The sequence below is a fragment of the Pristis pectinata genome, chromosome 38 (genome assembly GCF_009764475.1).
Source record: "Pristis pectinata isolate sPriPec2 chromosome 38, sPriPec2.1.pri, whole genome shotgun sequence".
NCBI classification, from domain to species: Eukaryota; Metazoa; Chordata; class Chondrichthyes; order Rhinopristiformes; family Pristidae; genus Pristis; species Pristis pectinata.
In genome coordinates this window covers 8526793-8539595 of record NC_067441.1, presented here as the reverse complement: position 1 = coordinate 8539595, position 12803 = coordinate 8526793, and the positions used below count along the sequence as shown (strand labels likewise).

Here is a 12803-nt window from a genome sequence, read left to right as displayed (position 1 = left end):
GTGGTGTCCCCCTGCCCCCGCTGCCCTTGGTGGGAGAGGAGGTGGCGGGTTTGGGAGGGGCTGTCGGAGTAGCCCAGGCGAGTAACCGCGGGGCGTTGTGTTGATGGTGCGCACTGCAGCCACCGTGCGCCGGTGGTGGAGGGGGAGAGTGTTTGGGGGAGTGGGTGGGGTGCCGATCGAGCGGGCTGCTCTGTCCTGGATGGTGTCGAGCGCCTCAAGAGTTGCTGGAGCTGCACTCTCCCAGGCCAGTGGGGAGTGTCCCGTCACACTCCTGACCTGTGTCATCTACAAGGGGAGAGTGGAACTGTGGGATTAGTCTGGGGACTGATACAGGGCTATGGGGAGAGAGCAGGGCGGTGGGATTAGTTTGGGGACTGGTACAGGGCTGTGGGGAGAGAGCGGGGCGGTGGGATTAGTTTGGGGACTGATGCAGGGCTGTGGGGAGAGAGCGGGGCAGTGGGATTAATATGGGATTGATATAGGGCTCTGGGGATGGAGCAAAGCAGTGGGATTAGTTTGGGGACTGATACAGGGCTGGGGGAATTGATACAGGGTTGTGGGATCAGTTTGGGATTGATACAGGGCCGTGGGGAGAGAGGGGGGCAGTGGGATTAGTTTGTTTGGAGTCAGTCTGGGTGTGATTATTGAAAGGTCTCCTACCGTTCTGAAAACCGGTTCTTCAAGGAACTGTCTTTGTGAATAAGTAGCTTCCTTTTGTGTGAGAACATTGTACTGGAGCAACAGGAGGTAAGGGTGAAGTTAGGACGTAGCTGTGCCAGGAGGTGATCAGGGGAGGGAAGGGAGAGGAAATCCCGAGGTCCTCACTGTTTCCTCCTGTAACTAACCCTGCAGCAACAGGTGAGCTGCTGGAGGTTCGTGCTGTGTGTGGAATCATCCTGTGCCACCTCACCTCCCCGTGTAAGTCCGTGCAAGGTGCACAGTTGAACACTTCGTTGAAGCTGTACACTGAGTGGCAGGAAGGATGTATCACCACACAATCCACCCTGGCTGTTGAAATCCCTTCCAGCACAAGAGTTTGGGATTCTTGGGATCTGATGCAGAGGCTCCCATCATTTTGAAAAGATCCCACCCCAAGCCTCTGGTGTAGAGCGAGGCTCTGACAATCCGGCATCCGACTGTTCGGGAAATCCTGTGCTCCGGCATCTGCCTCATTAGTCTGGAATGTGAGCCAGCATCCAGACTGTATCCCAATGAGAGCCAGGATCCAGACTTAAACTGGTATGTCCAGAACACTAGGGGTCAGGATCATCAATGGGTTTGTGGCCGGAATCCGGGTTGGGAATGCCTTTATATTTCCCGCTCCCTTTAAACTCACCGGATTCACTGGAAGGTTTATTATACTACAGTGTTAGGGGTAAATAAAAGGGAACGGAATAACATCCTATAGTCTGGAAAATCTGACACGGAAGTGTGAGGTGTTGCATATTGGGAAGTCTAATGTAAAGGGAAAGCATACAGTTAATGGCAGGACCCTTAACAGCATTGATGTACTCGAGGTCCAAGTCCACAGCTCCTGAAAGTGGCCTCACAACTACATCGGGTAGTAAATAAAGGCGTTATGGCATGCTTGCCTTCATTGGCTGAGGCATTGAGTATAAGAATCAGGAAGTCATGTTGCAGCTGTATAAAACTTTGGTTAGGCTGCACTTGGGAGTATTGTGCGCATTCTGGTCACCCCATTACAGGAAGGATGTGGAGCCTCGAGGGTGCAGAACAGGTTCACCAGGACTTGGACAAACTTTGGGTTGTTTTCTCTGGAGTGTCAGAGGCTAAGGGGAGACCTGATAGAAGTTCGTTAAATTAAGAGAGGCATAGTTAGGGTAGACGGTCAGAATCTTTTCCCCAGGGTCAAAATGTCAAATACCAGAGGGCATGCACTTAAGGTGAGGAAGTTCAAAGGAGATGTGCAGGGCAAGTGTTTGTTTTAATACACAGAGAGTGGTGGGTACCTGGAACGGGCTGTTGGGGTGGTGGTGAAAGCAGATACCATAGTGGCGTTTAAGAGGCTGTTAGAAAGACACATAAATATACAGGGAATGGAGGGATATGGATCACATACAGGCAGAAGAGATTTAGTTTATTTTGGCATCATGTTCAGCACGGATGTGGTGGGCCAAAGGGCCTGTGCCTATGCTGTACTGTTGTGTGTTCAAAGCCCAGAATACCCTGGATTATCACACGTGAAATGCTGAAGGAACTCAGCAGGTCAGGCAGCATCTATGGAGGGAAGTGAACAGTCAAAGGTTTTAGCCGAGACCTTTCATCAGGACTGAGCTGCTAAGTACCTCCAGCAGTTCGTGTGTTTTGCTCCAGATTTCCGGCATCTGCAGTCTGTCGTGTACTCCAGATTACCGGAATTTTACTCTTGTTCCCAGAGCTCGGGCTGACCTTGCGCCGTTGCCTTGGGCTGAACACTGGGGATGTTCCCGGGAGGGCAACGTAAGTCGGCGTACATTCGGGACGTGCTTTCCCCTCGGGGATCACACTGACGGGAGTGGTCTGGGTGGAAAGCCCACTGTAACCGAGGCAGTCTGTGTCAGCCTCCAGGCCTGGAGGAAACATTCCCCACCACCCCCCCCCCCCCCCCCCGACACTTCTGCCTCCCTCTGAGAGACCAAGCGTTCAAGGGGAAATTTAGCCATCGAAATTACCCAGAAGAGACAGCAGCCAAAGTCCGCACAGCAAGATCCCACCAACAGGAGTATGACAGTGAGTCCTGGTGGTTTTGGGTTTGGGACGAATGGAACAGGCAAACTCTCCTGTCCTTCCTCCGTGGGATCTTCCCATTCCCCTCCCTCCCCAAGAGGAAGGGTCAGGAGTTCAGTCTGAAAGGCACTTCCAAAACTGCAGCACTCCTGGTACAGGACGTGGGGGTCAGAACCACGGGCTGGTTCCTGTGGGAATGGGACTCCAAGAGGACGGAGAGAGGGTGAGGGAGGGGGCCGTGGGTGGCTCCCGGCGGCTCTTGTACACGCCCTTTTACCTGGAAGAGGTCGTTCTGCCAGTTCAGGTACTCTGCCTTGGATTGGCTGATGAAAGCAAGGGCTAGGCTCTCTGCCTCGTGTATGATGCAGAGGTGAAGGAACCTGCAAAACAGAGCCAGCGTTAGGGCGAAGTCAGACGACCAGTTTGTTTCCGTGCAGAAGCCCTTTGAGTTGGTGTCAACTCCATGCCCCCTGTTCTTTCCCCACAGCCCCATGTACCACTCTCCCTCCAGTTCCCATGCAATTCTTGCAAGCCCTGACCAACTGTTTCTAGCAGTGAGCTCCACACCATCACCACTTCCTGCGTCAAAAGGTTTCTCCTCAACTTCCCCCTTCCCCACTCGTACCTTCTCCCAAACTGTTCACTCTCTCCCCCCTGGTTCCCTTGAACCATCCGCCAATGGGAACAGTTTCCCTCCATCTCCCTGCCTAAGCCGGTCCTGATCTTGTCCGATTCCATCAAACCTTCTCTGCCCCAAGGAGAACGACCCCAGGTTCTCCAATCCAACCCTGGAGCTGAAATCCCTCATCCCACCCCAGAACCATTCCAGTAAGTACCTCATCTGAGACCTTCACCTCCTTCCTAAAGTGCGGGAACCAGAACAAAGTCATCTACGCAGAGACACATTTCCTTCCCCGAGGGACTTTACAGAACCCACAAGCACAAGTAGGTTCTGAATTCACCTAGTTATTAGTCCAGCTTCCTCAGTGCAGTGATATAACTGCCACACTTCTGCATGCTTTGTAAAGAGTGAATCATCAGTGGGGTTCTTTCAAGCCCAGGATAACCATCTTCACATTATTGCCTAACACTTCCAGCCACAGATGCCTGCAAGACTGAATCTAATGGCACCCGCCCTCTTATTTTTTACCAGACTGGAGGCCTTTCAGCCCATTGTGTGTATGCTGGCTCTCAGATCAAACCCATTCTCCCTTGTTTCGGAATCAGAATCAGGTTTATTATCACTGACATTACGTCGTGAAATGTGTTGTTTTGCGGCAGCAGTACAGTGCAGGACCTAAAGATTACTACAAGTTACAAAAATAAATAAATAGTGCAAAAGAGGAATAATGAGGTAGTGTTCATGGACCGTTCAGAAATCTGACAGCGGAGGGGAAGAAGCTGTTCCCGAATCGTTGAGTGTGGGTCTTCAGGCTCCTGTACCTCCTCCCTGATGATAGTAATCCATGCCCATCAACTTCCCCCTCTCTCTCCTGCCACTCTCCTAACCAAGGGGCAATTTGCAGTAACCAATTAGCCTACCAACCCGCACAGGGAGAACGTGCAAACTTATAGAGTCATGCAGCAAGGAAACAGGCCCTTTGGCCCAACTGGTCCATGCTGACCAAGATTCCCATCTAAGCTAGTCCCAATTGCCTGCCTTTGGCTCATATCCCGCTAAACCTTTCCTATCAATGGACGTCCAAGTGTCTGTTAAGTGTGGTTAATGTACCTGCCTCAACCATTTCCTCTGGCAGCTCGTTCCATATACGCACCACCCTCTGTGAAGAAGTTGCCCCTCAGGTCCCTTTTAAATTTTTCCCCTCTCACTTCAAACCTGTGCCCTCTAGTTCTTGATTGCCCAGCCCTGGAGAAAAGACTGTGTGCATTCACCCTATCTATGCCCCTCTTGATTTTATACATGTCTATAAGGTCACCCCTCAGTCTCCTATGCTCCAAGGAGAGAAGTCCCAGCCTGTCCAAACCCTCCACACAAACAGTGCCGGACGTCAGGATCGAACCAGGGTCGCTGGAGCCACAGGGCAGCAGCACTACCCGCTGCTCTGCTGTGCCTGCCCAAGCTCAATTGTTTCACCAGAGGAGGCCATTTGGTTCCTCAGTCCGGTGCTAGCTTTGAAAGAGAACCCCAGTTAACCTCAGTCTTTGCCCTGCACATGCTAGGCAAATGTCTCGAATGTTCCTGTCGAACTTGTAGCTCTCACCCTTTCAGGACATACCTTCCAGCTGACATCTCGCAACAGAAAGTGATTGGTTCTTTTGCCAGGCATGGTAGGTCTCTGCCTCTCCTGGCACGTTCCTGGATTAGAGATTATTAGCTATAAGAAGGTTAGATGGACTTGGGTTATTTTTCCGCCCCCCCCAGGAGAGTCAGAGGCTGAGAAGAGACCTGATAAAAGTTTATAAAATTATGGGAGGCATAGAGAGAGTAGATAGTCAGAAATGGAGACACAGGAGACCATTAGTTGCTCCAGATTCCAGCACGTGTAATCTGTTGCAGGAACTTGATGCAGATCTGACATTTGTCCCAGGTAGGAAGCGTCAGATATTAGAGGGCATAGGTTTAAGGTGAGGAGGGGTTAAGTTATCATCTCCCTCAATGTCTGGGGCAAGTTTTTTGCTCCCCTTCCACAGAGAGTGGTGGTTGCCTAGAACAGACTGCCAGGGAAGGTGCCAGAAGCAAATACCATAGTGGTGTTTGAGAGGCATTTAGACAGACGCATGAACGTGCAGGGAATGGAGGGATGTGGATCACGTGCAGGCAGAAGGGATTTAGTTTCATTTGGCATCGTGTTCAGCACAGACATCACGGGCTGAAGGGCCTGTTCCTGTGCTGTACTGTTCTATTGTAACCTGTTGTAATGTTGAACATATTTATTGAATAAAAGTCAATAAGGAAACATCTGACTTTTTAAATAAAGGCTTTCTGTTCGCATAGTTGAAGAAGTCGCAGTGCACCAGTGGTTAAGAGGAAGCTAAAGATATCTCAAGGGAAGGATGCAAGATCATTAAAAATATACTGGGGAAAATACAGTGAGCCCTGAGCTCAGCTGAACTCCGTGACCTAGTGGTTCTTTGCTGCAGGGTTGTTAAAGAAACAGGCAGCGGTGCTCCCATTTAGCCGGCCGACAGCTCATCGACAAACAAACAGGAGCAGAAATTGCCTGTGTGGCCTCGAGCCTGCTCCACCGCAGTTAGCCTGCGCCTCTTCCATTTTCCTGCCATATCCTTTGAATTCCAAAATCCTATTGATCCCACTCTACAAATGAACATCCGTGGCCCTGTAGGCTTGGGGGTTCCAAAGACAGCCTTTCTCTGCATAAAAATCTTCTCACCTATGCACCAAATGACCTCAGTTCCATTTGATCTACACTTCCCCCAGCACTCTTACCCAACTAAGACCTATTCTCCCACCATCAGCAGGCTTCTGGGACCGTGTTCCTGCCTCCTTCTCCCCTTTGGTGCTCTCTGAACAGGATTTGGCCCCAGTATTCCAAGGAAACAGCAAGCCTCCCTCAGTCAATACACCTCAATCCTCCAGTCCGTGGAGCAGATCTTCCAAAAGGCAATTACATGCCCGAAGCTGCTTGCAAGCTGACCAGCACAGTGCAAGTCTTTTAATCATAAATTCCTTCGAATTGCATTGACGGCCAATTAAGTTGTAGCCCCCAAGCTGAACCAGCTGTCAAGTAGCTTAAAGGATTTTGAGTGTCTCTGGCACTCACAGCCTTCAAGCTGCTTGACTGTCATACAGCACAGAAACAGGCCCTTCAGCCCAACTTGTCCATGCCAACCAACCTGAGCTAGTCCCATTTGCCTGCGTTTGGCCCATATCCCTCTAAATATTTCCCATCCACGTTCCCGTCCAAATGTACTTTAAACATTGCAATTGTACCCGCTTCTACCACTTCCTCTGGCAGCTCGTTCCATATACCCACCACCCTCTGAGTGAAAAAGTTTCCTCTCAGGTCCGTTGTAAATCTTCACCCCTCACCTTAAACCTGTGCCCTCTGGTATTAGACTCCCCTACCCTGGGGAAATAAAAGACCGTGACCATCCACCTTATCTATGCCCCTCATGATTTTATACTCCTCTATAAGGTTACTCCTATGCTCCAGAAAAAAGTCCCAGCCTATCCAGCCTCTCCTTATAAATCAAACCCTCCAGTCCCGGTGACATCCTAATTAATCTTTTCTACACCCTTTCCAGCTTAATGACACCCTTCCTATTATTGGGCGGCCAGAACTGCAAACAATCTTTTCCCAGATTACTTGGAATTAAAAATTTAAAAATCTATTAAGAATATATTAAACCGAAACACAAGAAAAATTCAAAAGCAAATTTTGTTTTCAATGATAAATTCCTTTGAATTACATTGACGGTCAATTAAGTTGTAGCCCCAAGCTGAACCAGCTGTCAAGCTGTAAGGATCTTTGAGTGTCTCTGGCACTCACAAGCCTTCCAGCTACTGGCATGTGGGTGGCAGTGACTCACGAATGTGAGGTTTTAAATATAGTTTAATTATGTAAAATTAATTCAAAAATTCTAAATCCTCTGAAAATTACTTCTCTCCAATAAAGCCATTCCTCTCCTTTGAAATAATCCTTCCGAACAGGGTTTGGTATAACCTTGCACAGGTACATTGGGACAATTTTCCAGTGTAACTCTGGGCAAACCGCAGAAAGTTGCCCCTTTGCCACTAGACTCCACGAGGATTCCTGTGTCACACCGTAGTTGGCCAAGTGCCAAACTCCCAACAAGTCTGAGATTTCTGTGCTCATGACGAAGTCGTGACAACTGTTTTCAGGATCACTATTGTGTCTTAGAGAACTCTGGTCCAATTTTACCCTAGGCAGAGAAGATAACTTGTTTCCTGTTAAGTCCTATCACACGCAAACACCTTGATCACACCAGTCCTGAAATCAAAGGAATACGAGCTCAGTCCTTGCAATCTGCCCACAAAAATTAGCCATAAAATCACAAGAGACTGCAGCTGCTAGAATCTGGAGCAGCAAACAATCTGCTGGATGAGCAGCAACTGGGGGGGGGGTTGGTGGTGGGGTGCGTGTGTGGCAGGAATCGTCAACATTTCAGATCGAAACGCTGCATCGGGACTGAGAGTGGAGATGGCCAGTATAAAGAGAGGGGGAGTGGTGGACTGAGGAGGAGTGCAGACTAGAGGAACCTCATATTCCACCTGGGCAGGTACAGCTTAATTACATGAACATTGAGTTTCCCACTTTTAGATAACCCTTCCCTCCAATGTCTTTCCCCACCCTGCCCCCTCTCTCTCCCCCCTTCCAATCCACCTTGGCTCCTCCCATTTCTGTCTCTTTTCCCACCCCGCCGTCACCCAACTTCATCCCCTGCCCTCTCCTACACACACATTTCACCCGCAGGCTCTCTCCTTCACCCCCCCACACCCCCCCCCAATCTGGTTCCATCTGCCATACACCTCTCAGTCCCCATTATCACATCCTTTACTTCTCAGATTCCAGCACCGGCAGCCCTTTGCGTTCCTGCTCATCTCCAACCTTCACCCTCCTCGCACCTCGCTCCAACTGCCTCTTATTTTCCTCTGCCCGCCTGCCTCCATCGATCACCCACCTGCCCCTCATCTCCCAGCTCAACCTCTCCCCTCCCCCTATCTGGCTCAACCTGCCCATCATCACTCACCCCTCCTCAGTCCCCCAATCACCTCAGGCCCACATCTCGCCCCCTTCCCCTCTCCTCTTTGCATGGGCCATTTCCCCTCTCCACTCTCAGTCCTGATGCAGGGTTTCGACTTGGAATGTCAACAATTCCTTTCATGGACTTGTCAACAGATAACTCTGTAAGAACACCCCTCAGTCTCCTAGGCTCCAGGGGAAAAAAAAAGCCTCCCCCAGCCCTCCAGTCCCAGCTACACCGGGAATCTTTTCTGCATTCTTTGCAGCTTCATGACGTCCTTCCTCTAGCTTGGTGATCAGAACTACACACAATCTTTTGAAGAAAAGCTTAAAATTAAAATTTAAAGAATCTATTGAGAACATATTAAAACAAAACACAAGAAAATACAAAAAAAAGGAGAATTTCACAGATGCTGCTCAACCCACTAGGTTCCTCCAGCAGTTTGTTTATTGTGGCCATGGAATCCAATTAGTCAATACACTGATAAGATAAGGTCTATTAGTCACATGTATATCGAAACACACAGTGAAATGTACCTTTTGCGTAGTGATTTTGGGGGGCAGCCCGCAAGTGTCGCCACACTTCCGGCGCCAACGTAACACGCCCACAACTTCCTAACCCGTACGTCTATGGAATGTGGGAGGAAACCGGAGCACCCGGAGGAAACCCACGCAGACACGGGGAGAACGTACAAACTCCTTACAGATAGTGGCCGGATTTGAACCCGGGTGTCTAGTGCTGTAAAGCATTATGCTAACCACTATGCTCTGGAGGGGCAAGGATTGGCTACGTGTATCCATATTCCATTACACCATTACCATAAGCAGTATTACTGGTGATGCACACAGATCTAGTGAAAGCTCTTTATATATATTGTGGCTAGAGAAACATGCTTCTTATCAATGGGTAGAGGGGGAAGAGAGGCAAGGTCCTTGGTAGAAGGCCGAGGAGACTAGGGGTCTCTCTCTCCCTCTCTCTCTCTGGGAAAGGAGGTTGAGCCAAGTGAGGCCTTTAAAACAGTGGAGGACTTTGGTTTGGTGGACGTTCAGAGAAAGTTTCCGTGTGGGGAAGAGGTTAGCACCGTGCAGTTCCACTGGAAAGTCAGAAGAGGCTTTCTTATCCATAGAGTGGGGAGGATGTGGAGGGAGGGTCACAGAGAGATACAGCACAGAAACAGGCCCTTCGGCCCACTGAGTCCCTACTGACCCTCAACTACCCACACCCATCCCATTTTATTCTCCCCACATTCCCACCTCACTCACCTGCGACCCCCCCCCAGATTCTACCCCTCACCCACAAACTATGGGGGGCAATTTACAGCAGCCAATTAACCCACCGACCTGCGCGTCATTGGGACATGGGAAGAAACCGGAGCTCCCGAGAGAAACCCACGTGGTCACAGGGAGAACGTGCAAACTCCACACACAGACAGAGAGCCAGTGTCGGAGGTTGGGATCAAACTCGGGTCTCTGGAGCCGTGAGGCAGTGGCTCTACCCGCTGCGCCGCCTGTGGAGGGGAGGCAGGGCAAGCAAATGAGGGGGAAGGGAACAGTGGGTCACACTGAGGAGAGCCAGGAGCATAAACAATAGCATGGACCAGTTGGGCCGAACGGCCAGACTCTGCGCAAGAGTGGGCTGAAAGCCAGGTGAACGGGGCAGTGGTCGGCAGTGACTGGTGGTAGCTCGGCTCCCGAGAAGCCGCTTCCTTGTTGGTGTGGAGGTCAGCGAAGACAGACTAGCAGATATCAGTCTGTCCAACAGGTAAAGCAAGTTGGTGACCAAGTGGTTCAGCTAGTAAAGCCATTGCCTCCTGCCCAAGGTGCACGGACTTAGGAAACCTGAGCCAAAATTATGACAGGCAGAAATGGCCAATTCATAAACCAAGAGCGAGTGACCTAAAGTTGGAGGATTCGACCTGGTCCAGAAGTCTGTGACATGCCCAGACAGAAGATGAGGTGCTGTTCCTCAAGCTTGCGTTAGGCAACAGTACAGGAGGCCACAGATCATACAACACTATAGCACAGTACAGGCCCTTTGGCCCACAATGTTGTGCCGCCATTTAATCCTGCTTTAAGATCTATCTAATCCTTCCCTCCCACATAGCCCCCTATTTTTCTATCATTCATGTTACTATCTAAGAGTCTCTTAAATGTCCCTAATGTATCTGCCCCCACATCCTCTGCCGGCAGTGCGTTCCAAGCACCCACCACTCCCTGTGTGAAAAAACTTACCCCTGACAGTCCCCTTATACCTGCCTCCAATCACCTTAAAATTATGCCCCCGTGTTAGCCATTGTCGCCCTGGGAAAAAGTCTCTGACTGTCCACTCGATCTATGGCTCTTATCATCTTTATCTATAGGGAGCGGGACGAAGAATTAAAATGATGGGCAACTAGAAGCTCAGCTCCCATCCGGCAGAAGATACAAAAGCTTGACAGCACGTACCACCAGGCTCAAGGACAGCTTCTATCCCGCTGTTATCAGACTCTTGAACGGACCTCTCGCACGCTACAAGATGAACTCTCGCTCTCCCAATCTACAGTGTTGTGGCCCTTGCACTTTATTTGTCCACCTTCTCTGTAACTGTAACACTATATTCTGCATTTGGTTTTATTTTTTTTATTGCCTCCATGTGATTATGTACGACAATAATCTGTCTGGATGGCACACAAAAGTTTTTCGCTGGAGACACAAGATGCTGGAATCTGGAGCAACAATCTGTTGGAGGGACTCAGCAGGTCGAGCAGCATCTGTGGCAGGGAAAGGAAATGTTGATGTTTTGGACAAGTCCTGATGCAGGGTTTCAAACCAAAATGTCAACAATTCCTTGCCCCCTCCACCCCCCCCCTCTCCTCTCCCCCCACAGGTGCTGCTCGACCCACTGAGTTCCCCCAGCAGAACGTTTGTCTTCCACTGCATCTTGGTACACGTGACAACAATATTCCTGCAGCGTTCTGCAAAGCAATCACCCAATCTGCGTTTGGTTTCTCCGGTATAGAGGAGGCCACAGTATGAACACTGAATGCAGTACACTAGGTGTACTGCTTCACTGCTTCACCTGGAGAGAAGGGTTGGGTCCCTGGATGGTGGGAAGGGAAGAGGTGAGTGTTGCACCTCCCGTGGTTGCTTGGGGAAGTGCCACAAGGGAAGAGGTTGGCGGGGATGGAAGAGCAGGCCAGGGAGTTGTGAAGGGAGTGATTCCTCTGTAATAGAACATAGAACAGTACAGCACAGCAACAGGCCCTTTGGCCCATAAAGTTGTGCTGAACTAATTAACCTAGTCATAAATGCTCAACTAAACTAATCCCTTCTGCCTACATGATGTCTGTATCCCTCCATTCCTATCTAAGAGCCTCTAACGTCTCTATCGTATCTGCCTCCACCCCCACCCCTGGCAGCGCATTCCAGGTACCCACAGCTCTCTGTGTAAGAGTCTTGCCCCACGTCTCCTTTGAGCTTTCTCCCTCTCACCTTAAATGCGTGCTGTCTAGTATTAGACGTCTCGATCCTGGGAAAAGGACTGGCTACCTATGCATCTTATAATCGTCCATCAGGTCTCCTCTCAGCCTCCGCCGCTCCAGAGAAAACAACACAAGTTTGTCCGACCTCTCCTTATAGCTCACGCCCTCTAATCCAGGCAGCATCCTGGCGAACCTCTTCTGCACCCTTTCCAAAGCCTCCACACCCTTCCTGTAATGGGGCGACCAGAACTGAGTGCAATGCTCCAGATGTGGCCTGACCACAGTTTTATAAAGCTACAGCATAACTTCCTGATTCTTGAACTCAGTGCCTCCACTCATAGCACGCCATATGCCTTTTTTAAAAAACCACCCTATCAACCTGTTCAGCCACTTTCAGGGAATGAAGTACAAACAGGAAGGGAAATACAAGGCTAACAGTGGGATGTTGTTGAAGCTGGTGGAGATTGTGTGGGATCCTGGAATTCAAATAGCTGCAGGGAGAACAGAAACAGGAAGGTTGTAGTGAACAAGGCTGAGGTCACCCCCTGGAGTACTGCACCCAATCCTTGTCACTGCATTCCAGGAAGGAATGGAAAGGTGCAGAGATGGTAAGGAAAGGATCTACCAGAAAGACACAAAGGGAGACAGGAGAACAAGCTCATGTTGTACGTAGAGGGCAGTAAACTGAAGCTACCTGCCTGTAAGAGGCAGTGGAAATCAGGGCTTACAAAGGGGGAATTGGATGGGCTCTGGGGACGGGACTATTTGTGGAGCTGTGGGGAAAGAGCTGGGGAGTGGGGCTGGTGGGATCTCTCTACTGGAAGCCAGCACTCAGCTCAATGGGCTGAACGGCCTACTGTACAGATTATGCTTCAGTGATACTACTTTTTGATGGGGTGGGATAGTGGCAAATCTGGCAGCATCTCCC

The 12803-nt window shown here is 50.0% G+C and overlaps 1 protein-coding gene across 1 annotated transcript in view; it reads right to left on the bottom strand.

Moving 5' to 3' along the window:
* The window catches only part of nfkbie (nuclear factor of kappa light polypeptide gene enhancer in B-cells inhibitor, epsilon), a 39951-nt gene that overhangs the window by 13273 nt on the left and 13875 nt on the right, over positions 1–12803 (bottom strand). The window contains exon 3 of the mRNA XM_052044967.1: positions 3005–3107. Within this exon, the coding sequence (XP_051900927.1) occupies positions 3005–3107 (103 nt within the window). The remainder of the gene's footprint in view (positions 1–3004; positions 3108–12803) is intronic.